The sequence below is a fragment of the Tyto alba genome, unplaced genomic scaffold (assembly GCF_018691265.1).
Source record: "Tyto alba isolate M040663 unplaced genomic scaffold, T.alba_DEE_v4.0 Super-Scaffold_14, whole genome shotgun sequence".
In the NCBI taxonomy this organism is placed as follows: domain Eukaryota; kingdom Metazoa; phylum Chordata; class Aves; order Strigiformes; family Tytonidae; genus Tyto; species Tyto alba.
Genome location: NW_024881276.1, coordinates 13,649,559 through 13,676,881, shown reverse-complemented (window position 1 = coordinate 13,676,881; position 27,323 = coordinate 13,649,559). Strand labels below are relative to the sequence as shown.

The window sequence follows — 27,323 nt, the reverse complement described above, 5'->3', positions numbered from 1 at the left end:
TGGTATAAAAAATAGTAATAATTGTAGTTCAGGAGCATATGGATGGTATTTCTACCAAAGCACAGCTGGGTAGAAAGTATTTGCAGAGGAAGAAGCTATTTTAGATGACTAAGGCAGTCAAATGCGCAGGTGGGTGCTTAATCACACTTTCCCTAAAGAATTTTTGTTTTCTCTATAAAGGTTACTTAAAATTCCCATTACCCTCTTTGAAGTGCAATGTGGTGACCCTTTAGGAAAAGTGTTAACTCTGTCCTTTTGGAAAACCCCAGGATAGCAATACTTGATCATGCTGTCACAGAAAGTACTTTATGTGGAGTTGAATGTTGGTATCATGGGAAAAACTGAAATCCTGGACATTTCTCTTATTTTGTGTCTGACAGAGTAAGGGCATTTTGACATCTGAAAGCCGTTGGGGTTTTTTATATTTGGGCCCGTTCAATTTTTTTAAATTTAAGGTAGACCGGGTAGGATGGATAAAGGACTTGATGATGTTCCTTAAGCACTTGAAGCATATTAGAAAAAAAGAAACTGAATTGGCTCCCTCCTCACAACACCAGCATTATAGATAGTCAGTGAGAAGATTGTTTATGCTTCCATTCATCCAGAGGTGGAAGAATCTAGTGACCATTTCTGCTTCTTGGTGGAAAAATGTTCTCAGTTATGACATGGACTGTCAAAACCACATTAAAGAATACAGCTTTTATATTGTCACTAATAGTAGCGTTGGATTTGCATGTAAATCTATAGGTGAAAAAATTTTCATGCATATAAACAACGTTCAAAAATACTAGTTGAATACTAAAAGGAAGTATTGTGATCAAAGAAACGGGGCACTTTTTTTCCCCTGAACTAATCATTGAGGTTTTCTGAAATTGTAAAAGCCCTCAGGATATGTAACTGTATTTTCCTCCCCTATATGAAACAGTGCATATTGTTATATTTTCACTATTCAAACCGATAAATGATGTTAAGCTTAAAAACAGTTAGTCTTTCCAGCTCATGCAGCCCATTTTTATGACTTCTTTAATGCTTGATTTATTCCTTAAGAATATTTTAATGGAGTTACATTTCAATTAGCAGTTCCAAAATATTTTATATAGAGTAAAGACCCCAATACACTTTCCAGAATAAATACTAATGCTGGGTAAATCTTTTTTTGCCTTATTCCTGAGTAAATAAACTGTTGCTTCGAGAAACCTATATTTGTTAACAGAGAGTCAAAGAATAAGTATGTTCCTTTAGTTCAGAGAAGTGTAACAAAATCTTCTGTGTGGACCTAGCTGGTGCACAAGTGACAATTCAATTTGAATTTTCAGATTAAATGTTCTAGAGACACAAGACCTGAATAACAGAAGTAAATAGACAAGTCAGGTATCAAGAACAACAGAAAACCCTGAAATACAATTTTAAAATATCCTGAAGGAGGAAACTTGATCACAGGTCTACTTTTCCTCCTCTGGTCACGGTTGAATAGTTGTAGGGAAGGGCTGTTGTGCCCTCAAGTAAGAACTCACTTGTATACTGCCCATTACATGCTCTGCTTCTCTTGTGTTGTTCTCTGATGCTATAGGGATTGCAGGTGAGCCAAAATACATAAATGAAGAAAAAAATAGGCTGTTTAGATTGTACCATGACCTCATTCACGTGACTTTGTGTGCCACCTCAACCACTTTTGTAATCACTGTTAATTCAGTATCAGAGGAAACTGGTCTGCAGTGATAGGGATTTGCAGTGTACCAAATTGCCATCAAGACCTCTTCTGCTAACAGAACCTGTTGTATGATGCTAGACTGTCCTTCCATTGGCTTCATAAAACCAGGCATTAATACTGGCAGGTTGCTGCTAAGTCTGTCTCATCCCCCTGAATATCTGTACGCCAAATCATGGTTGTTAATCATGCTTTTATCAGCTGTTTCTGTAGCAAAAGGGCACCTTATCCCCTTTCATCTTTAGGATTCACTTGTCAGGCGATTAGGGGGATTTGTGTCTGACAGCTAAATAATCTAATTATACTTGCCTTGCAGAAATAGTGGGATCAAGATCAAGTGGACACAATGTATGTTCTGTTGTGTGTTGAGAGTCAACCTAGGCTTGGAGTTGGGAAATATGAACTCTGTTTCCACCACGTGTTTCTTGTGTGACAGGACTAAGCAAGTCAGAATGATATCTGCAGAGTAATGTAAATGGACCAAAGCTGGCTGCCACCATCTAGAAATGAGATTTATGGTAATCAGCATACTGGAGGAGAATAGAGGGATACTGAAATGGTACTATTCAGGAGTGTCTCTGAACCACCAAGCTAGAGATACAAAGGGAGAGGGGAATATGCTACCCTTTCTGCTGGTGCTGAAACCATTCTGCTGCCAAGAATTCAAGATGTACAGGGCCAGAGAGAAAATGCGCAACTTCACTTGTCTTTGCACCCTGGCAATTAGGACGCTGCTGTGAGGGTGTCATTATGGGTGTTCAGGTTCGTGCTGCATGTGACTTCTTATTGCAAACATATTGACAAAATGATAGAGTTAGGTAAAGGGAGAGAGAGAGTTTATGCTGGGAGATGTCAGGGCATGCTGTCAGGTCTGAGGATCCTGCTCTTGCATTTGGAGTGTCTAACTTCCCCAAAAGCCCTTCAAGTTCTAAATCTTGTTTTGTGCCTGTGTCCCAAAGGGATAAGATCTGCTTACTTTTTGGGAATATTGAGCCTGATAGGTAGGAATGAATTCGGTCAAAGACTGAGTAATGTGAAAGCTGGAGTTGTATGTGAGTATGTTGCAGCATAGATCAATGTGTCTAGAAGGGTTTAGAGGACCTTTTTTTTGTTTGTTTTTTTTCTGAATTGACCTTCTTCTTATGTAAAGGAAGAACAGAGGAGGAGAAAGAATTATATTGAAATCTTCAGTTCATCCCAATTAGAGTGTTCTTTGCTCCCATGTTTCCTTTTTTTAGAAGTGAAGGAGATTTTGATAAATTATGCTGGGCCTTAACTGGAGAACAGATCAAAATACCCTATAGTAACTGGTCCCTGAGAAGAAAAGTCTATGTCATGGAGATGTGTGTTGGATCAGCAGGAATTTAAGTTGGGCTTGCTTGGTTCTCCTAGCTACTAGTAAATTTGGTAGATATTTGATCTGAGTGGGAGTATGAGTGATATAAAACAGTTGTAGAGTCAGAAGGAAAGATTCTGGCTCATATGGGAGGAGATGTGTCTGTCTTCCATTTTTTTCTTATCAGAAAAATCGGTAACCATGATAGTATTACTTGATCTGGGACTCCCAGAACACAGATCTCAGCTATACTTGAGGTCTTACCCTGTTAAAGCAAACCATCAGACTTAATAGACTGTAGAGGATTTAGTGTCTCAGAGTGAGGAATGTTTATCTTGCAAGTTTCCTAATGAACAAATGAGTACTATATTAAGTTTCATGGAGATGTTTTCAGACAGTGGTAACAAATGTTTTCCATACATATGTATGGATCAGTATAGACCATTTGTAAACATAAATAAATCATAATTTAAAAAAAATCTCCTTCAGTACCATTTCACAGGACGAGCAAAACATCTTGGCAGTGCAGGTCCACCTAAAACCAGATTTGCGTAGTTATCCATTTTTTTTCTTTTTTCCTGTCAGTGGTGCTTGTGTCAGCCCTATAAATCCTTGAGTGTAGTCCCCTTACAATTAAAGAGTACCAGTTCCACTTGGCTTCTCCTCTCCCTGTCCCACAACAAATTCAGGTGTCCCTCCTCACTGGAGTGGGTTCTGTGCAACCCTCATTTAAATTATTTGCATTACAACTTCCTGTATCCTTCTAGTAGATATAAACATTCCTTCCTCTCCTCATCGCAGAATTCTGGGACAATTTGGCTCATTTTGCAATAAATGATCCTTGAATCCTGTAGGTCAGTATGATATTTCAGCACGTTCTGTGTGCTACACCCAGTTTTGCACTGCTCTTCATCTATCAGTAGAACTTTCAGGAGTCTAGTTTCTTGTTTCTTTGCTCAGGCAATTTCTGTATGTGCAAAAAGAGTCATGTCTTCAGCCACTTTGCTCCCTGGGATTTTTACCTTCTCTGCTGAACAAATTGCAACTCATGCAAAGACTGTGTTCCAACATGTCTTCTAGCTCCCAACAAAAGAACAGCCGCCTTTAAATGGTATTCTCTTTCCTGTTTGTGAGGACTCAGTTGGTTCCCCCTGTTGATTTTTCACCTGCACAGGCATTCGTTCTAAAAGAGCAGATGAATGAATGTTTTCAAGAATTGCACTTCCATCTCCTTCTATAAATTAAGAAATTACATTGCAGCATGCCCTTCCCACTGGGATACACTAGTTTCTTCCTCTTTGTCTATGATTCTGTTGCTGTGGTTTTTAGCTTGTGAAATGTTGTGGGTTTATCTGGGTTTTGGTTTCATGGCATAAGATCAATGATGCATGTATAATAAAACAATTACCAAATGCTTTCCTTTAATTAATTGTTCTTTAATAACAATTTCATCTTATAAAAAACTCCCCTTAATTAAAGTTTTTAGATATTCTTTTAGTAATCATTTCTTTCTGAGTTAAACAGCAATGCAGTTTAGAGTACGTGCTTTCATCATTTTCCAAACCATTTTATGAAGCAGAGCTGTGAATAAAGGTTTGATCGTGAATGAGCACGTACTGAGGTGTGCAGCTATCTTGAACTGCTCTGTTTGCCTCTGAACCAAAAGCTGTCTTCCCAGTCCTGCTTTCATCTTGAAGGCATTCTGTGCTTTTATCTGTGTGAATGCCTGGTAGCTTCAGATTCTTCATTATATCTTTTTCAGTACAATTTTCACTGCTTTCCGGCTGGATCTAAGAGTCAGCTCTTCATCATCATCCTTCTTGACTTTAAGCTTCTTCAGCATAGCCAGGTCATGCTCTTTTCTTCATTTTGTCCCCTCCTTATTTGCAGGAGTCCATCATCTGTTTTTCTATTACCTCCCTGATCACTGCCTTTGATAATGCTTCTTATCTCTCATCCCCAACTCAGCAGAGAAGTTGTGAGGTTCTCCAGTTTTGTTGTTGATCTCTCTTCTGCAGCAGTTCACAAACTCTGGATTGTAAGTAGAGTGGCAAGCTCATCAGAAGGTCAGTAGTTTCTGCTGCCACCTGCAAGTCAAGTTGCAAGGGGACTCTTTTGGGTAATGTAATTCATAGTTTGTCTTACTTATCAACACAAATTCAATGATTGTCTTGTGCACAACTCTCAAAACTACCTCTTTCCAGAGGTGCTCTTCTTGCCAGCCTAAAATCCCTCTCTGTGTATTTTACTCCTTTTTCGTAGATAAATTTTGACAGTTAGTGTACAGAATGACTAATATGGAGCTCTTAATAGTCTTTATACATCTTGAAATTTTTCAAGTACTTGAAGCACTGTACTTTCATTACTTCTCTTATTGACCAGTGTTTTCCTCATGTTCCCCAAGAGGTCTTCCGTGCCTTCAAGACTAAATCTCAGCAATCTTTTCTTCTAGCTTTTACTCAGAAGGTCACTGTAGTATGAAGGAGGTTTTGTGGTGTTTACCAGAAAAGGATGTTGAACTACAGCTAGGGATTTTAAGTGCTCATATCTATATAAACAAGTATTAATTACACTTATCTGCTCAACTACACATGGCTAGGATTTTAAAGCTAGACAGCTTAGCTTCCTTGATAGCGAGAAAAGCTGAGTGAGAGAGGGGATAGCATGCGTATAGTAATTGGTGAAGATACATAAAGATGTATATCACCGATTTTATTTTATTTTGTTGGGGGCACATGATGTTTGTTTACTCTTCTTTCAGCTTACCTGCCTGAGACTAATTATTGCTTGTTCTAGTACTTCTATGTAAATTAGTTATTTTTACTCAAAATAAATAAAAATGGGAACTATTTAAGGAGATGTTGTCAATTTAAAAATCACACTCAATCTGCAATGACTGAAATGAATACTCCTTGTATGGACAGAACTCAAGGGTTTTTTTCCCCCACTCTTATTTCAGTTTTACTGTTGGTACTGAATATCACCTTTCCTTAAGTAATTTCGTACTATATTCAGTCCACCAGTGAAGACTCTGTGAGTCTTCCCTCAAACTGTGTTAAGGGGATATGTTAGTAAACATTTTTCTAAAGGGAAAACTTGAGGACCAAATTTTTATGAATTCTTTATCGTTTATAAAAAAAGTTAACAAAAACCCCACAGACAAACCTAAGCATAGTTCAATTTGCCTCTGTTTCTTTACTGTCCTTTATCTACTCCTATATTTTGTATTTCTGTTACAGTTTTTTGTGTTGTCCAACTTCTAACTGAACCTGTAAATTTAAAGGAGAATTTTTTTTTTTTTCAGAGTGTTGGGAAGAAATTACCTCCAGCCTCAGCAACTCAGGAGCCAACAAAAATAGAAGTGGACAACAGAACAAAACGTAGGTTTCATATTATTTTCTTCTTTGCACTTCATGCTATTAAGCCTCTCAAAAGCAAGCTGAACACTTTTCTTTGGTTTTGGCTAAAAAAAGTGCCCTGTATATATGAAAAGCAAGCATGCAGACAGATATATTTAGGATAAACTTTGAGTAGCCATTATATAGACAGAATGCTTTGTTTCACAGAGTCTTCTGAATTGTTTTTGCTCTGATAATTCTACCTTGAGTTTTCTGCTACCAAAAATCAAATTAAATTATGTGATCAGCTTTCAGCCTTGAGGGTACTTTGGAATTAATCAGAGTTGAATAAAATCCAACTTCAGGCTGTAACTTGTAGGTAGGTCATAGAAAAATATCCCTGATTGTGAGTGCCCTTGCTTTTTTACTCTTCTTCTTTCTTTATGTAGCAGAAATAATCTGTGTTGGTGGTATAGTTTGTATGGGAAATTAACAGTATCCAAGAACTTCAGTTCTGTTTTCATCATTTCAATGCCTTGTAAACAAAAAGCAATAATTAAATCTTCTAGGCAGGTCTCAGTGTTGTTCTAAGGAGGCATATAACTAGCTTACCAAATAACTTATGTGTATATTCCTCATATTTTGATTTTATTTATATAAAGTTACAACTAATTGTTACGGATTCTTGTAGAAAAGAATATGAAGGAAGAGAACATAGCCATAACTTAGAAAAAAAAATTGAGCATAATATAAGGTGTTGAGTATTATATAAGGTGTCCTCTTCTTTCTCTGATGTGTTTATCCTTTTAGATAATAGACAACATTTTGTCTCAGAACTGAAACGCATATAGACATAGGAAGACAAGCATCTGGAGCAGCACAACAGGGGTTGTCTGTGTATGGTTACAACTTGGTTTACCACATATTTTCAGCTCAGAGTTGCAAAAGCAGCTTAAAACAGCTTTTAGTGAGTTACTGTCCATTAGCTGCACCACACTAATTGACTTGCTACATCCTCTTGTTCCCCTTGTGGCACCAGGCTGTTAATGGGAAGTACTGCAAGAACTTGAATGCCCTGAGGAAGTAAGAGCTTGAAATACTGAAAAATGTACAAACTGGTAATGTAGATCAGGCCTCCTGAACCAATGTGTTTTGAAATTACCTTCCTCAACCTGGAGCTTGAGCACGTTAAGCTGACCTGAGTGCATGTTCCGTCAGAACGGGTGATCCCATCGTCTTTCCCACCTGCAGCACTAACACTGGCGTGGTAAACCAGCCTGGGAGACAGCTGCCTCTTTACACACCAGCTCACACTTCTGCCAGCTGAAACTGCTCACCGAGTCGCTTCCCGGGGTACTGGGGTTTCATACCTTCACCGCTTATAAATGATGTGGAAACCTTCTGAACAATGGTTAGAGAACTGTACCACCTTCAGTGACACACTGAGCTCTAGTTGACACAGAGACACTTCTCTATCAATGCTTCTGGGCTCTGGTTGGTTCTTTCACCTTTTCGTTATTTCCCTCAGACATGCCATTTTGGTCAGAAAATCCCTCTTGTTCTATTGCCGTCTATTTTCACCATGATTGTGTGCAAACATAATTCAACATCCCTTTTGCTAGAATGGGTGAGAAGGATGAGCTACTTATTTGTGCAGTATCTTTGTATGTTCTGTGAATTTTACCTAAACTTTACTGTTTAGGGCATTTTATCTTTCCTGGAATCTCTGGGGCCTCAGTGGAATTTTTGGCATCTCTGTTCTTGCTTGAGAAAGAGAAGCACATGTGTGGGAAGGTCTGATATAATGTAATTATATATAATTGCCTTAGCCTTAATTGGCATCATAGGAGATACTTTTCAACCAGTTGAAGTTGTCCTTCATTTAAATTGAAAAAGCTTTCAGTGAAAATGAAACATATTTTAGTCTGTTTTGTTTTCTGATATAGGCAGAGGAATAATTTTTTCGTAATACAGTTAATGTCTGATAGTCAGATGTGAGGAGTATGACCAGAGTCAGGGATAGGACTATGATTATCTAGTAATTGTTATTTCTCCCAAACTTAATTTTTGCTTTCTCCTAAAAACCTACCACAAAAAAAGCTTGAAAAATCATTGACTCCAGGGAAGTTTGCAGTCTCAGAAAACTGGTGAGCGTTCTAATTGCAGTGTTCAACATACAAGTATCATTCCACCTTGGACCTCAGCTACTTTTACTTTTGCCTGGGCTGGTAGTGTTCCAGTTTTCCTTGGAATCTTTAATTGCTGAACAAAACTGTGCCATTCTCCAATGAAGTGGCAAGAAACAGAAAAATCCATAGATTAAGCTCAGTATGATGAGGGGGCTTTTGGATATATGATTTAGATGCTCTTGGGATTACAACTGGAGATGTATGCTGCAAGCCCTAAGTTTCAGTGTACACTTGTGAGCTTCGTGTCCAGGCTCCCATGGGTCCCAGTGGATGTTTGCTGGTTTGAACAGTATAATATTTAACCAATCTCTCAAAATACAAACAAATTAATTTACCTGCTACAGTACTGTGGCACCTCAAGTCACATAGAAGTTCTATACATTGACATCAGTGCTTTATACTGCAATTGTAAATATGTATTGAGCCACTGAGTTCTGTGGGTGAGATACAGTGTTTGCAATGGCCTAGATAATGAAGGAGCTGTATTCTGTAGGAAGGATATCTCTTGCTATTTTCTCCCTCTTTGAGGCAATGGTTTTTGGTGGGGCTTGAGACTGTATCAAATAGGTCGCGTTTTGAACTCTGAACAGACCGTGGGACATGAGGTGCTGACCAGAGACAGGTGCATGTTAACTACCCCCTTAAAACATCCAGTTCTTTTCAGGGGAGATGCCCTTTACAGTGTTTAGGATGGTCCTGAGACTTTTTCCTCAACGTAGTGTGGGCAATGGCAGACCACTTGTGATAAATATCTAGTTATTTGCTGCTGCTTTTTTCTTCCAACTTTTGAGCTACAAGGATGATGCTGGGAAGGGGAATTGCATGTCAACCTGGGCCCTTGGGGTCTGTCAGAGAAACTAGCAATGGCTTTATTCTTCCTTCCAAAGGACAGGACAAGGAGCAATGTGGGTAGAGAAGATGCTTATTGTTGTGTTGTCATTGTCTAGTTGGAACAGTACAGTTCAAAAATCACAGGATGTAGGAAAGGGTGCATGCTTTCAAATGAGATTATACGTAGCTCAAGACCTCTCAGTTCAGAATATGTCAGGCCAGAAGTTGAGCATCCTGCATTGCACCCAGCCTGTTTGAGTTAAGATTTGCTGTAAGGTTTATCTGCTCACTCAGTTCTCTGAGCAATGCCCATTGACTATGGCAGGTAGGTTGTTCTCCTTTGCCTGAGAGGAGCAGTGAGTTTGCAGGGAGAGACTCTGTGATCTGACAAATTTTTGAAATTATTGTTGAAATAATAAATGAGGACTGAAATGCTCATGAATATCATCTTTTCTCCTCCTTTACCGTTTCCAAGATGTCTGCTGTTGGCAGTTTAATAGCAGGTATATTTTTAAGATGTCTTCAGGTCAAAGGAAAAAAGAGAGGCTTCTGGAAGAACCATCTGTGATGTATAAACCCAGCCTTGAATGTCAAATGTAAAGATGAAATTTATCATCTACAGTTGAGGGATGTTTAATATTGGTATCCTAGTTTGAAGCTTTACTTTGGCTTAAGTCTATTTACTAGGCTTGTAATAGGATATATCATTTTGACCTTTAAGTTTTTGATGTTTTTTTTTTCACTTGGAAACCCCCCAAATTCAGCAAGATCCAGTGTGGTCTCTACAGTACTGTGTCCAAAATTAATATTTCCTTTTATCTTTACTTCCTTCCTATCTAAACATAAATGTTGAAATTAAGTGCTCCTGAATCCTCTCCCATTATTGTGGTCTGCTGATTAAGGACAATTTTAGTACCTAAGTGACATAACCTATTAGATTCTTCTCTGCTTTTATTAATCATATGTTAAAGTTTCATATTATCTTGAGTCCTGTTGGCTTTGCTTTTACTTACTTAAATCACATTGGTCTACCATTCCCTTAGGAGAAGTTTGAAAGCTGACTTTGTCCAGTCACTTGCATTGTTCAACCCCATCCAGGCTGCTGAGATCTAGCTCTGTGGCAGCATGATCCACCGGATCCTTACTAGGCAGAGGAATGTATTGATTTAGTGTGTGTCAATGCAAATTGCAATTGAGGAGTCCAGACTTCTACTGTACATAAACCATTAATTTTTTCCATGACTGTGTCTTCACTCTGTGTTCTTGTGCCAGCCTTCATAGCACAGGGCGGCCGCGAGCCTCCCCCAGATCTCTCTTACACCTCTCACAAGATTGTCTCCTGTCTCTTTATGAACTGCATCAGCATTTGGCTGAGCCTGAGATCTGTTTTTTGACATTTTTCTCTAGTTTAATTTATTGTTTCTCTGCTATCTGGGTATTTAAAAAAAAAGAAAGAGAAAAGGTAAGAGCTTGGCAGGCAGGGCCGACAGGTCATGGGAGAACAGAGTTGTTGACATCAAAACTAGAAGGCAAAGATGTGTAGCCATTTGCTATGAGTGAAAAGACTATGAGTTCTTTGGTTAAAGTTTTGCTGCTTTTGGCAGCCACTTACTGTAAGCTCTACATTGACACATACTTTTAAAAGAAGAGCTAAAAAAAAAAAAAAAAAAAAAGAGAGAACAAAAAGAAAGCACACTTACTTTCCTAATTATCAGTTGACTTTTTCAGATGCTGAAACCACAGCCCTCTTTCTACTCTTGGCTGTTGGGATCTTCATCTTGAAAGATGATTCAGATTCACAGTCTTCACATAGCAGGGGAGAGCTGAGAGAGGACTGCCTGTTACAGGATTCAGGAGTCATGAGCCCCCTGGACACTTGCTATTTGCTATTCAAAGCATTCTTTAACCTGAAACACACAGGATACATCCACACCTTGAGCAAGAGATGCACTGCTGACATCCTTTCAGAATAATGCTATTACTGTGGTGCAGTGGCTCTTCTCTGTTCATTAGCTGTGCATTGTGCTTGGCTTCCCACCTAATCTTGAGATTATACTGTTACTGAATGGAGGAACAATGTATGTACTTGAAAATGGACATTCAGGAATGATCCTTCTTGGGCTCAACCTGGCTTCTGTTCTGTATCCCAAAAAAGAAGTGCTAAGCCTGCTTCCAATAACCAGAGACTTCCCTGAGTATGCAGTACTCAGCTTCTTCAACACAGTGTTACAGCTACACCATCTCTTTACTAATTCACTGAATCTATTATTTAGATTCAGTGAAAGCTATTTTTCAGGATGCAGATACTCTCAGAATAGGAAAAAACACCCCCATGATTATTTAAGGGACAGCACACACTGAAGTGTAAAACTGTGCTGAACTCATGTTTCTCTTACATGCTGCTCTGCATCTATCTGACCTAAGTCAGTATGTGTCAAGTTTCCACCAGCTTTTATATAAAATGTTATTAAAATGTCTTGAAGACAAGATAGTGAGCAGGTGAAACATCCTAGCTGGGTCCATGAAGAGAAATCCAAACCCTTCATCCAGAATGCTGTAAATTGGCAGTGAGACACCCTTTTCATTGCCTGAAATCTGAGTTGTGACCTGGTAGCTCTCACACGCCCAGTTCTTTGGCAATGTTACCAAATGTTTATTTGAGTGTTCCTTGCTCTCAAAAATAGTGAAAGAGGTTTCTTTTTCCCTTGCTCATATTTTTTTTCAAAAATCATATTCTTTGTCTTCATGTGACTCTTGTTTCTTCAGAGACATCAGAGGGCATATGGTGGGTTGACCTCAGCCAGCAGCTAAGCTCCACCCAGCCACCTTCTCCCCCATAGAGGAAAGAATAGGGGGAGAAAAAGCAAGAAAACTCATGGATAGAGACCGTTTAATAAGTGAATGAAAGAGGAAAAAAAGAAGCAATGCAAAGGCAGTCATTCACCACCTACCACAAGCAGACCAGTGCCCAACCAGTCCCCAAGCAATGGCTACCTCCCAGATCAACACCCCCCAAACCCACCCTTTTTTATTGCTGAGCAGGAGGTTATAAGTCATGGAATATCCCTTTGCTTGGCTTGGATTAGCTGTCCCAGCTGTGTCCCCTCCCAGCTTCTTGCTCACCCCGGCCTGCTTGCTGGGGAGCAGAATGGGGCCTTGGTACTGTGCAGATACTGTTGTTACCAATGCTGTTTTAGTCACAGATCCAAAATACAGTACTATGCTGGCTGCTGTGAAGAAAACTAACTCCATTCCAGCCAGACCCAGTACAGGGTGGCACCGGAAAACGAGCTGCTAATGATTGTGGAAAAACTTAAATTTTTGTGTTCAGGAAAATAAATGTGAAGCCTAAGAAATTCTTGCTTACTTGAACCAGCGCCACATAAAATTCATACGGTTTCTGAGTGGCAGTGTGTGAATTGAAGAGCTTTCCCCTTCCCCACTTGTGTTTACAGACAGCAGCCCTTCACATGCACGTTATTAAAGGCTGATGTTCCTGTCGCTAACTTCCTTCAGCAGTTGGGATGCAGCTTCCGAGTCAGAGCCCTAAGTTTCAGTGTACACTTGTGAGCTTCGTGTCCAGGCTCCCATGGGTCCCAGTGGAGATCTGTCAGTGCTGTCCAGGGAGTTCAGATGTAGGTGTCTGCTTTTAGGGTGAAGAGCTCACTCTCTTAGGGTGAGAGGAGCTCTCAAAGCTTCGCTCACTTTAGTGACTTGACCTCCATCAACTGTAGTGCAAGCGTAGACACTGACATTGTCGGTTTCTAACATCAGGTGCCCAAATCTGAATGCGGATACAAGGCCCAACCGTGGGAGCTGAAATCAGTAGCCTTCATCCACAGCTGTTTGAGATAGCCCAGGGTACTTTGGCTTGCCTCCAGCTGCCGGGCCAGAGGGACCTGGCTTTTCTATAGGTGGTGCATCGTATCTGCCAACCGTGTGGGTGTCTGTCGTGGTTTAGGCCTGATTGGCAGCCAACCACAATGCAGCAGCTCTCTCTCCCTTCCCCTCCGGCAATGAGAAGGGACCGAGAGCCAGGCTTGGGGTTCAAGATAGGACTGGGATGGGGGAAAATCCCCCTTTTATGATCACGAGCAAAAGGCAGACTCGTTAGGGGAAGAAAAAAAAGAACATACATTTATTACAGACACTAACAACACATAACAGAGTAAGACAGTGAGAAGCATTGCCACATCTTGAGAACACCTTCCCCCCACCCCTCCCTTCTTCCCGGGCTCAGCTCTGCTCCCGATATCTCTACCTCCTCCCCCAGTGGCGCAGGGGCAGGGAATGGGGGGTGCAGTCAGTGCTGCCACTTCCTTCATGTTCGGTGAGGGGAGTGTCCAAAACTTGTTACCCCCTGATCCATCGTGGTCCCTGACTTGAATTCCTCCCATGGGCCGCAGCGTTCCCCACACTGCTCCGTCATGGGTCACTAACTTCCTCCGACTGGATTCTCTCCCACGGCTGCAGCCCTTCCCGAGCTGCTCCGGCGTGGGACTCCCCCGCATGCTGCAATCCTCCCAGCGCTGAATTACAGCAGCGGGGCTACCTTTTCCCATGAGACCCTGGCCTTCTTCGGGCACAGAACCTTGATCAGCCGAGCAGGAACAACAGGCTCTAAATCAATGTCTGCTCCACCGTAGATCTTCATGGGTGGCAGGGGGGGCCGCCCTGCCGTCTCCCCACAGGATACAGGGGGGTCTCTGCTCTGGCACACCTCCCCCCTCCTTTCTTCCTCCGTTCCTCCACTGACCTTGGTGTTCATGCAGCTGCAGCAACTCTTCCTCACAAGTCCGACTGCTTGTCACCACATCCCTTCTTAAATACGTTATTGCAGAGGTGCAGCTGATTGGCTCGATTTCCCAAACAGAAGTGGAGCTGACGTGGAGCTGGGGGAGCTTTGAGAAGCTTCTCACAGGGGGCCGCCCCGATAGCCCCCTCCCCTGCCACCAAAAAACTCCACCACTCACTCAACCCAGGACAGTGTCTTACATACCCATGAGTTTCTGAAATGGCACTTAGTGTCTGGCAACTGAACTGTGGGGTCTCAAATACCCAAAAGTGTGATAATGCAGGTTCTCTTTATAGTGCATATAAAGAAGTAAGTCCTGTTGTTTCAAATTAATTTAGATTTCTGTGGCCTGCAAGTATGCATATTTCTGCATCAGATGTGACAGTTTACTAGAGGTAGAGGTCATCAAAACTGAGACATTTGAAGTGAGGTAAACACTTCTACAAAGTCACATGCCCTTCTACAAAGGGTCCAGTAATTTCTGTGTCTGTTTCTTTGGTTGTTTTAAACCTGCTGTCTTAGAGTATCACATATTTTTATATATTATTTAACAGCTGCAATACATATTCCCTTTTTATTTGTAAGGCATGTTGGCATACTTGTCTGTTGCACAGCAACATATTGTAAGTAACTGCTTTTTATGACAACTGCTTTTTATGATTTCTGAGTAGGAGTGCTGGCTCCTGTATTTTCCAGATGAAAGTCGAGATGATGCCCTTATTTATAGACAGTAAATGGAAAAGGAAACTTTAGGCTACTATTCAGTCCTCTTATGCTGAGTGTATAGAAGGTTTAGTTATGAATGCCTTTACATTTATTAGTGTATTATTTATTATTTTATCATCTTTATAGGTTCAGAAATATCTCCTTCCTTGCACACCAGGGGACAGATAAGCTATGTCAACACACTGGGTCCTTTATGCTTCCAATTTATGTGATATGATAGAAGGCTGTATCAGTGGAAATGTTGAAGATAGTCAGATACAGTCTTAGTCTGAGGGAAATGGTTTATGACAGGTTGCTATGTGGAGCAATTTCATTTGAGATAATGGCTCTAGGGGCTACAGAGCCAACTCCCTCAATTGACACGTGTGGGAATGCTTATCAATGTGCAGTTTTTAAAATATTTCATACTGTCTATGAAGGTCTAAAATACAAAGAGAAATATGGCAAGAAATTAAAGCAACACGAAGAGACACTTGTGGAACATTTTATGGATGATTTTCACCCTTGGATAAGCAGTTGTTATGAAGTGATCATTTATCACATTGAATGTTCTTCCTTTCAGCTAAGGAGTATTGCAAAGTGATATTTCCATATGAAGCACAGAATGATGATGAACTCACAATCCGAGAAGGTGATGTCGTCACACTTATCAGTAAGGTAAAAGCAATATTTTTCTCCTATAAGGAAGGATCCAGTTTTTAAAATTGGCATAATTCAACTGCCATAAACCCCCTATTTGTGCCTTTGACAGTGTCCTTCCTAAAGTGATGGTAGCTTGGTAACGAAACATTACATAGACTTCAGAGAGCCCTACATCTCTTTTCCTCTTGTGTTTTAGATCCTTACCTTGGTAACATTAAGTGAAGAATAGCAGACATGTACTCTTGAGTTTACAAGTTTATACATTTAATTTTAATTTGAATCTGCTGGCAGATCTACATAAATTGTAAATTGATCCCCATAACAAGCATAAACGCGTAGAGAATAAACTGGAAGACTCAAGAAAGCAGCAGCTTTGAACATCTCTGTTAGGTGTGTGAGTTACCTTTCATGTAGGAATTGTGAATTGGATTTTTTGGGTTAGATGGGGATAATGTACCTAAATTAGTTTAATGAACTAAGCACTTATTCAAAATGTAGCCACCCTTAATACTATGGTAAAGCAGAAAAGATGATAAAACAGACATTGAATTAAATAATTTTAGATCTGTGCTCTTTTCCTTAAAATTACTTTAAATGATTTAAGGATAGAAATGAAAAAGCAGTGCCAGAATTTATACTAAATCTCCGAAAACTATACAGTAAGATGGTGAGTAAACAGTTGGTTTTCTTTTAGAAAAGGTGTACACCATTTTACAAAGAACGGATTATAGTTTAGGTGCACTTAATTTCCTGCTCTTGTTTAAAGACTTCACAGTTTGTTTAAATGTTTTTGAATGCTGAACACAGATATTTTTGGGAAAAAGATGCAAACTAGAAAATAGTGTAGATTTTGCATGATGAAAATGAGTTGTAATAATGTGCACAACTGTGCTGTTGTTGCTTGTGCTTATATGAAAGTAAAAGAATGAATTCAATAATTGGTAAATTTCATAAGAAATTGTTACTAGACTATGCAATTTGGCACCTGGGTGGAAAAACCCCAGAATGTCAGGAAGTACAGCTGGGGCAGTGTTTGCTATATACTAAGCCATCTGCAATCCTAGAGGACATCATCTTTGTCCTGAAGAATATACATGTAACTGAGGAAAAATAATCAGACATTTGGTAGGAAGAGAAACTGCAAATTTAAAAAATAAATTGTGTACATTAAATATCCTTTAATAACTTGCCCTCAATGACTTTTTTGTTTACCTTGTCTTGAAAACTGTTTGGCTTTGCCTGATTTAGAAAGTTCTTGTGTAAGTATTTAACAGTATCTGTGACCATGCAAATGGCTTTTAAGATGTTGTTCCTGTCCACTTTACGTTTTACTGACCCGGTTGATATAACTCTCTGAGATGGCTGGTCTCCAGGTGATCCTGTGTTCTTCAGTATTTATAGATAAAGAGACAATTACTTTACTTAGGTTTCAAAATGAGATTTCATTTGCTTGCTTTTTCCCATTTTCTTCTTCCTGCTGCCTCTGCCCCCACAATGGAAGGATATTTGTCTTTTATAATAACTGAGCTGATGTTCTGACTGAATTGATCAGTTTTCCCAATCATGCAGTGAGAAGTTTGTCAATATATTCTCTGTCCTTCTACTCTCCAGCCTGATGGTATCAGACCACTGCAGACATTTTATTCAATTTTTTATTTTTTTCTGTGGTACGTCACATGTCTCTGAACAATTGCATAAAACCATGCCTCTAGAGAGTGAGGGATCTCAATGCAAAAAGGCTTGGCATTTCTCTGTGGATGCTTTTATGATGTGTCTGAACTAATGTGAGATACTGAAGAAAGTGCTTAACAAGCAGTCACTTTGCAGATCCTTTTGTGGTTTGTAGACCTCATTGCAGTCAAAATTGTGGGGTTTTTTATCTATTTTTAACACATAGTTTAAAAAATAACATTCAAGTGATGTGGAGTCAGGGTCCTTGCTGTAGAGTTCTAAAAACAGTGGGGTCTCCTTCATGCTCTACCATGCAATATGGTAACTTTATTTTAGTCCAAATCTTCTGAAGCAGGTGTCTGCTGTCATTTTTCTTTTAGTCAGCAGTAACAAAGTTAGCCTCACCTTTCTGCCCACTAATAGCTTCTGCCAGAGAGTTGCCTTTTACCTGGAATTTAAATCGCCATCCTTAGAGAGTCCTTTCTGTACACAGTTGGTGATCCATACTAATAGGAATTAAATAGAAACATATGGAGTAGTTCAGAAACTGTTACCATGGTTTTGCTTTGTTACCAGATTACAGAGTTTCTTTTAATCTATTGGCAATAAATTGCTTTGCAGGGTTAGCTTTCTTTGCTGGAGAGCATTAGACAGGATTTTTTTCTTCTCAGTTGCCTAGACCCAAAAAGAGAAGATTGTTATTTATAAAGAAAGAGATGGGTGTTGTAGTACTTTCTACAACCACAGATGCATTATCATAAAATAATATATTTTGTTGAAATCACTAAAACTGAAAGTGATATAAATTCTCAGTATGAAAGTCCCTCACTAGGCTAATCTATTTTCACAGTCAGATCTATAGGAATGTTGAAGACTCACGGTTTTAACTGGTACTGAATTTTCATTTCATTGAAAACAGCAGCATTGGTGAGAATGTGTGGAAGTGGCTCGAGTAATAAGACTCAAGAATGGGAGAGAAATCTCATGAAAATAACATGAAATGCATTACAAGAATCTTAAAAGCATGAAGATGAGATAGCACTTGATAGGTGCCAAGAGGAAGGGGAATGACTTAAATGAGCTAAATGGTAATTACTAGGAGAGCCTGTGTATTTGTGCACGCACGTGAGAGTATGTGTTTGAGGAAACTGTTAGTCTGATATTCATCTTAAAATGCTAAAACTTTATTTTGTGGAAAGAATTACTAAGGAGTAGTGTCAGTAAATGCAGAATTCAAACCTACCGTTTTAACAGTGCCCTGCAGATGAAATGGATACGTTTATATCAGATCTCTCTCTTTTTTCCAGCTAATTTAATTATAAAAGTCCATTTGTCAAGATCATCAAATATCTGCTTAATATAAAGAAAACAAATATTTTTTTTTTGTCATGACCTTTGCAGAATCTGTTTCAAGTTCTCACTCTGGATGGATGTTGAGATCTTGAATCAAAAACTGATCAGACCTTTCCTATAGGCCTTTGTGATAAGGGAATTTGAACATTTTTTATGAAACAGACAGAGAATACTTTGAACGGATTTGCTGAATCACAGGTGAGTTCCCTGGTGACTTGGAGGATGTGCTGATAAGTTTTATATAAACACTGAAATAAGTCAGTGGAGGCTGATCATTTACTGATTAGAATGGTATGTATTTTGGGAGATACAAGGGGAAGGATGGCATTATGCAAGAGTGATAGTCAAGAATAATTGCCGATTAAACAGCATATTGAGTCATTTAGTTTGTGAACTGCATAGGTCTAAATCATGGAAAAGATACATGATGAGATAGAGTCCAAACGTGGTATTAACAGTTGTTTTCTCATAGGTTAAAATTTACGTAAAAGACTTGAAGAAAAGCAGAAACAAACTTCACATAAATGTATTTAAAAATTTTCTGGAAAAGATTTTTCTCCCTTCCTTTTTCGCAGGGAAGCAAATGCATTTGTAGATCCATATAAAAGGTTTTATTTATTAATTTCTGGAAGTAAAAGTAGACAACTGGTAGTCCTTTATTTCTTTCATGCAAAGTACTTAAAGATAGAAGACTGGAAAATATTGCCCAGAATTGTAAAGGAAGGTAAAAACTTCATCTTCAAGGCAATAAAACAATAGACCTGATACCTTTGCTTTGCAAAAAGAGGTCTAAGAAAAATACACCTTTGGAAGGAAAAGAACAAAAAGCAAAATACAGTAATTTTACTTGTACAGTTAAGGTGATTGTTGTGCATTTTCCTGATAAGATACGTTCATAAGCTGAAAGGTATGAATAGCAAGAGGCCATGAGATTGACCCTGAAGGTTATTCTTTCTAATGTCAAACATTTCTGATCATATAGGTAATTTTTTTATTGTCTTCAAAATGTTCCTGACGTCATTTGGATAGGGACAAGAACACTGGTAGTGACTGCGCAGTGCAGCTGAAAGAGACTGGCAGACAGATGTTTTGTCGTGCTCAAATACTGATTTTGAGATTGTATTTGTAATAAGTAGAGTTGCTTTTAGACAACAGAAGATTCACATGACATTTGCAACTGTCGTCTTGAAGGTCTTCAAGGATTTTTCATTCCAGCACTTTTAGACATAGCTACTTTAGTCTACTTTCCAGTGTTAATAAAGACTCTTTATGCAAACAGTACATATTTCTTACTAGCTCTAATAAATTCTGACAAAACGCATAGGATTCTGGAGATTTCATTGGCATACTGAAAATGACCTCTGTGAGGAATCGATAGTAATACCTACATAATTTCAAAGCAAATACACACTTGCAGCTGTGCACTCATTTGTAAGCAGTTTTACTTGCAAGAGTGTGAAAGATTTCATTGCACTGCATCAATCTACCTGAGCTCTAGGCAGTAAAGACCACTTTTTTCCTATGAATTAAAATGGTCTGGATAAATAAAATTAACAAAAATCATGGTAAATTTGAAAAGCTGACAGTAATAGAAAGGTATCCTCACCTGGACCCTTATTATCAGAGTAGGAGTAGTGGAGGCCAGTATCAGTGGCAATTCCGCTAATTCTGAATTTACAAGACGTTGAAATTATTAGTGTCAATATATCAGCTGGAATAATAATCATGTGCCTTGCTCTTGCTCTGCCTATCCGACCTGGCTTTCCTTCAGCCTCTACCTACCTGGATTGCAAAGCCTTTCCTCTCCTGCTACAGGCTAACAGCTGAATACATGGCATTGGATGTGGGAATGTATTGCACTGAAGCGGAGCATGAACATAATAGGGGGTCCTTTCTGATTTTGCAAAGGAGCTTTCATGAGGAGGCGAGTTTCACAGAGGGCATCCAGCCTCCTTGTGGATTCATCCAAACTGTCTGAAGGATTGATGAGGTGAAAAAGAAAGCATCAGTGACATACAGCCTTCCAAAATCTTGCTGGTGCTTTTCACATAGTACTCAGAAAGTTGAGGCATTGGTATAATGAAAGACATGACAGAGTAATGCCTGTCACTAGTGAGAGACTTACATGACAAATGATGTAATATTTAATGACAACCCAATTTATAGTGCTTAATTCTGTGTTGGGGGAAAAAAGAGCCATAAATGTAGTTTCTGAAAATAAGCATAACAGCAATTAGTTTCTGCAGAGATAGTATTTGCTTTTGGTGTTATTATTAATAGTTTACTGTGAGGTTTGCAAGTTTTGTGGTTCAAAATGCTGTACATTTGATGAGTCCTTGCCCTGAAGCACAATCAATCAAGTGGTAAGACTGACAAGTACATACAGGCAATTAGATAGAAGGGTATAAACAAACAATGAAATGAGATTCAGTCCTGATAGTCTCTTTCATAACGTCACGTTTGCAGTGTTGCAGCAACTGTTCTGTGTGTTTGACCATGCTATAGTATGGAATCCGTCCTTTTGCAGAGTGCTTAATATTTTCCAAGTCTTAGGGTAGTCGTTAAGCACTTAATTTCACTCTCACTGTATTTCTAGACAGATAGCCTGAGTATAGCCCATTCACCAAAACAGTTCTCCTGGTTTTCTCTCTTACAGCATCTTTAAATGCTCATCCTGGTGCAGGACATAATTGTCCAGAGCACTTTCTTCAGCTGAGCGATTGCCAAGGTGAACTTGGCTGGGTAGGGTTGTGGAGGAAAACAGCTGCTCAGACAGATGCAGGAGGCTCCTAAAGGGATGAAATTAGTAAGTGCTATGTACAAGAGTCTTGCCAGTGAATTGAGGCCATGAGCAGGGGAAGGAGCAGGAACCGGACAGTGTGACAAAGGAGGACACTATCTGATATTAATTGAACATTTTATTAGGTTGTGGTGTCACTAGGGTAGAAGCCTGTCTGTTGCCTGCATTTGTTTCTGTGAGGTTTTTTCATTGCTGAGTTTTGCTGTATGCTTTTAATTGCAAGCAGTACACGCATATTTCACAACCCTTGGCTATAGAAATATCTGGCAGAAATAGAAGACTTTCAGTTTTTCTTTCAGTATGAGCAAATCGGTAGATAGTATCATTCATTTTTCCATATTAAGATGACATTTTCAATATTTTCTACTCTGTGGGTAAAAAAAAAAAGTGATAATATTTCAGGTCATGAAAAATAAAGCTAATTGGCCAAGACAACAGAGATTTTCTAAGTATGGTAGCTTAAGGTTGTCTCTTTCAAAAGAAGGGAAGAAGTTTGTCATATTTCATTATAATCATTCAGGTAATTTTGATTTTCCTTGATAGCTAGAAGCTTTTGTCTCATTTTTAGAAATGAGTTTACTAATATAACAATAAAAAAAAATTAGGCTATGCAGGGGAAAATACGGTTTGGTTTAATAAAACATAAAAATGGCTTTCTGTCAGAGCAACATGGTGGATTTTTGTTGACACTAAATATTTGGTCATGCAGTGGCCCCTATTTGGGGGTTTTAATAGAAGATATTTTGAGCATTTGTAACTTCTGCAACAATCTTGTATACAGAAACTGAAAGGAATACAAAAAGTAAACATCAAATAATGTCCAGCTTTAAGAAGGCTGTTATGATGTTTTGTGTTTAAAGAATAGCATAAGCAATAAAGGCACTTAATGCTTGCCTTTGGAAATAAATAGGTATTTCCCTCAGGGAGAACAATGCCATAAAGAGTCTCAGTGCATGCCCTTTTGTCCCCTGAGATAACCATGAATTATTCAACACATCTTTGGCCAGACCTAACAGCCATACCTAATCTGCTTTCTGTGTTCTTTGCCCCCTACGCTGTGCTTAACACCAGCTTTTCCCCCAAGACATCCCGCCTCCTTAGCTGATTGAGAAACCTGCACACACCAAAGTTGCTGATTTCATACAAGAAATTATTTTGCGAAGTGTGCATGCTGAGGGTGCAGTTTTACATGATTGAGAGTAGGCGGCTGCTGAAAGGGATGGTTCTGCTCCTGCCCTTCTGCCTTGCATCTGGCAACCTTGGCCACAGGGCACACAGGGGCGTGTGAGTAGGAGAGGGTGACATGGGGAGTGGGGTTGCCCCTGCCGTCAGCAGTCTGCTGAGAGACTGGCGTAGAAGTAGGGTCACTTCTCCCTGACCTGAAACTTTCCTCTGAAGGTTTTGACCTACCAGGAATGAGAAGGTTTGGATTTTTGCTGGATTTCAAGCCACGGTGCTGTGCAGAATGGTAGCTGGAGTAGGTCCTGCAGAACGAGACCCTTTTGTCATGCTGCTAATGTGTGCGACAAGTGCATGGCTTAAAACTTGTGTCATTGCAAAGAAGCATGAGTCTTTCCTCATACAAGTGATACAGAGCAGTTATATAAAACTTCTGGGGACACGGATGATCAAATAAATAAATATGTTAATTTTCTAAAAATATTTTATATACTCAGTAAGTTATAGGGAAAACAGACTGTAAGTAATTGTCCTTTCATTTTTCTTCTTGCCTGAACCTTGTCTTTGGCCAAGACTTTTAAATATTTATGAATAAATTCTTAACACTTATTCATACCTTGCAGCATTTCTTGGCTGCTGTGGTTAGCAATGGGGCATCAAGTAAGGTCTGTGTAGAGATAAAGCCTGACAATATGTTTAATAAGGTACCAGGTGCAGCTTACATTTCACTGGTATGGTTAGAAGCATTACTGAAACACTGATGTTTGAGCTGAGCACTTAAATAAACTGTGAAGCCTGAGATTAGTACAGGGCAGACGGAAGCAGCCAGCACTTGATGTTCTTCTTGTTAGTGTATTTATAACATTATATTTTTAAGTACATACTGAAGTTTTCTTTTCCTGTTCTTGTTATCACTGATCACAGTGCTACAGCAGTGCCTTCAGAGGAAGGGATTCTGTTGTTCCTGGGAAGTCTCAAATTTGAATTTTGACAAATGGAAGTTCATGCCAAACTATGTAGGTGAAGTGTCAGGATCTCCCATGCATGCAGTGCTTCAAGATTTGCATCATGTGAAAAGAGTTATGTTTATTTCTAACTATGTTTTATACAGTCAAGCTAATCTGAAAAAATGACATATTTTAAGATAAAAAAGGAAAGAAATTTTTTTCTGTCCTGTGCTTACAAAAGATATCACTGAAATACTGAGGCGTTTAGAAAACTGTGATTATTGCTCACAATGTGGGCTTTAGACTCACTGCTTAGCTTCATCCTTTCTTTTATCCTGAATGTTGGGTTCACCTGCTGGTTTGATGGTATTATCTGAAGTCCAACCTTTTCAGCATAGAGAGCTCTATGTAAAGGGAAAGTGAAAATGCACATATTGTGCCAAGTAATTAGTGATTGTAATTACCCTGGTCCTAAGATGTTTGTGATCTGAGTAGTAGTAGCATTAAATAATTCTATGTTTTTATAAGATTTCTAAATATATAAATGTAATTACTAAATATTATATCTTGGCTCAGAGACATAAATTATGTCTATTACTAGCACCACCTTTTGTGTTTGTGTTGGCTAATTTAGTTTTGAATATTGGAATGCTAGAGTTTTATGACATGCAACATATTTATTTCTGCATGATATTCTGCTGACTGAATATTGCAAGTGAAGTGAATCCCCAGAAGAGATTGTTTTGTTCAATGAGCAACATAATTCTTCCTATTTGTACAAATATTTCATCAAAACATTTCAGCTTCATTACTGATGAAACTATTTATTTACAGAGTCTAAAGTCAAAAGGTTAGATCTAGCCTGAAACAGATTTAACTGACAAAATCTTGTCTACTAGATCCTCTAATGTCCTGGGTATTGCGGGTCATTCATTATTCTCAGCCAGTTTCTTTTTTGAAGGGCCCAAAAACTTGTGCCAGTTCTTGAACAGACCACGTCTTCTGGAGAGGTATCTTCTTCTTGTGCCTTCCAGTAAAAAATACTGTCTGGAAAGAGTAGTGTAACCACAGCTGAAATAATGTCTAATTTCTGATGGTCTCTCCCATTTCCTTCCATACAATGCTAACACAGTAAACTCTCTGTAGAGCCTTGTAGCTTATGGATAAAGAAAAGTTTACCTGTTTGACTTCTTGAGCGTTAAAAGATGCAACTGGCATTATCAGATGTAAGGTTCCCTACGGCTTGGGCATGAGAGCTGACAGGAGTTAAGAAGGATCCATTCAGGATTTGGGGCTTTTGGCACATTGACTGAGGACCTGAGCAGGATAGATCCCTGGGTTCAGGGCCAAACAGAGTCAGACTGGAAGATTTCCTCTCATACTTCTCTTTCAGTATTTCATAATCTATGAGTATTTGGAAGAAGGTGTATGTAAAGGGAAAACGGATGTTCTCCAGGGCTGCCTCAGAACACTAATTTGTTGTCTATTCGACTGTCTCTGTTATCTATATGGTCTTGGATTAGGTAGCTGTTGAGAGATACATTCTGCCTTATTGCCAGATTTTTAAATTATGTTCCTGCCGAAGAGTACTTGTTTACTAACCAGATGCTTTAAATTATAGCCATTTTATTAAAATTTTGCACTATACTGTAAGGTCTTAATCCCAGTAATCGAGCTTAGTAAGTAACAAAGCTTGACTGTTTTGAATACAGTCATAGGTAGCGTGAGGTGGGTGTAATGTAAACCTCTGGAGAGATACTTCTTTTCATTCATAGGTATTTTACCAAGTTTTATGAGAATTTCTGAAGACTCTAAAATCAATTATATTCTGCCTTTTAAAATAAGATTGGATTTCGAGAATAAGCCTTGGTTTTGGCATCATTATACGGAATTTATAAAGAAATTTTAAAGAAACATTCTTGAATATTATTAAACTGCTTTTTTCACTTAGCTTTAACATGGTTTTGTTGCTTTCCCCCCAATGACAAGGTTGTATTAATGAAGATCTGACACGGTGTGAGGTCAGGTTTTGTTTAGTTCATTTCAAAGTTACTAGAATAATGCTGATCTTTGACACCTGACCATGCATTGAAATCAAAGCAGTTATTCAATAGCAGGGTAAAAAAAAAAGTAGAAATTTCCCTGCACATTATTGGCTTTGCCCAGTGATGTCATACACCATCTTTAAAAATCCCAGAGCCTGTCCTGCGGCCTTCTCATGGTTTGTGAGTTGGGACCTCATGGCCCCGGCACTGCAGTGAAGGCGGGGGACAGGCAGCAGCGCTGCCCCACGGGTGCTCTGCCTGGGGGGCCGCGTGGCAGAGTGCTTGTCCTTCCGATTGGTCTTTCTATGGGGACTTTAATCCTCAAATTCAGAAGCCTTTCTGTGTTACATATATCTCTGTGTGTATGGACGATGTGTTGAAAAGTGCTATGGACACAGTTGTTCACATTAAAGGTGGTTTGTTTTTTCTTTAAATTATGCGGTTGGCTATCAGTTGTGGAAAGAGTGCTAGAGAGATGCTTACAATGAGGGCAGTAGTAATTTAATGTGCTGCTGCCAGCATAGCAGAGCTGACACATGAAAGCTCTTAGTGCAAGTGTGAGAGGTATTTATGACGTTCTGAATAATGCAATTTTATCAGCTCAAAATTCTTCTTGATAAGAACCAACTTTGCAAGGGCAGAAGGAAAGCAGACATTTGATGAATACAACTGCCAACTGCTGGGATTTTTTTTTTTTTTTCAGTTATGCAAGGAACTATGTATTTTAGTGAAGATTTCTGTGACACTGTGGTATCCTACCATGAAAATTTCACTTTTTCAAACAATGTACCATTCTGGTGTATCTTAGTACTCTGAATACTCTGAATTTTTACTTTGTAAATTTAGCTTGCCAGTTGTATATCTTGCGCTGAGTAATCTGTAAATCTTCAATTAAAAAGATAATTCTCATATGACTATGCATGCAAGTACATCAGCTGGCATGAACATAAAATGTGTTATCTGAGCACTCCAAGAGTACACATTCCTCAGTACATGCTTTGCAGCTACCTTTTCTGAGGACCTGCTTGTTCTTGTTGGCATTGCTTTCTATCCTAGCTATAATGATGAAATCTGTATGGTGAAATGTTTCTGTATCAAAAACTTTTAATCAGAAAAGCTGAAAATTGAGTTCTTATGGGTTGGTGTCTAAACCATGGCTTCATATTTTAGCAGTATTACAAAGTAGCAGCGTGGTCAGAGGACTAGCCTCTGCAGTGATCAGCTCCCTCCAAAAAACAGAAGTCTTATTTACAGATGAGATCGGCCTTTTTCAGATGTATTTCTTCAAGGGTTTACACAGCTGCAGTTACAGTCATAGATAGGAGAGAAAATAAATACATAGCTTGTTACTTGTTTTGAGACCTTGGCCAATAGGAAGAACTTCTTACTTACTTTTACCAACAAAAGCTTCCCCCTTCACTAGGGGCAGCTTGGAAGGTAGGTTAGGGAGGAGAGAGATGAACTTGGGCCATGGCACTCTGAAATGGTCAGTCCTTCCAAAGGCAGCAAGAGACAAGGGAGTGGGAGCTGTTTTGAAGGCCTGGTTGCTTTGGAGGAAAAGGCAGGAAATGTCTTTGCCCCTAAAATAAATGGAAAACATGGCTAAAGCAGTGGATACCTGCCTGGGCATAAAACTATTTCTGCATCTCTTGCAACCTTTTATTATGCCCCTCGTGCGCTGCCAGGTGTGGCAGTGCTGTACTTTGTGGAGTGGCTGAATAGGTTATTTAGGTAGCCCCTACAGGCCTTGTTCAGGTGCTCTC

The 27,323-nt window shown here is 39.2% G+C and overlaps 1 protein-coding gene across 6 annotated transcripts in view; it reads left to right on the top strand.

Annotated features, from left to right (window-relative positions):
• SH3KBP1 (SH3 domain containing kinase binding protein 1) overlaps positions 1–27,323 on the top strand; it is a 229,800-nt gene that overhangs the window by 158,538 nt on the left and 43,939 nt on the right. For all 6 annotated transcript variants that reach the window (XM_042788560.1, XM_042788563.1, XM_033010036.2 and 3 more), the window contains 2 exons: positions 6,349–6,424; positions 15,486–15,580. In XM_042788560.1, the coding sequence (XP_042644494.1) occupies positions 6,349–6,424; positions 15,486–15,580 (171 nt within the window). The remainder of the gene's footprint in view (positions 1–6,348; positions 6,425–15,485; positions 15,581–27,323) is intronic.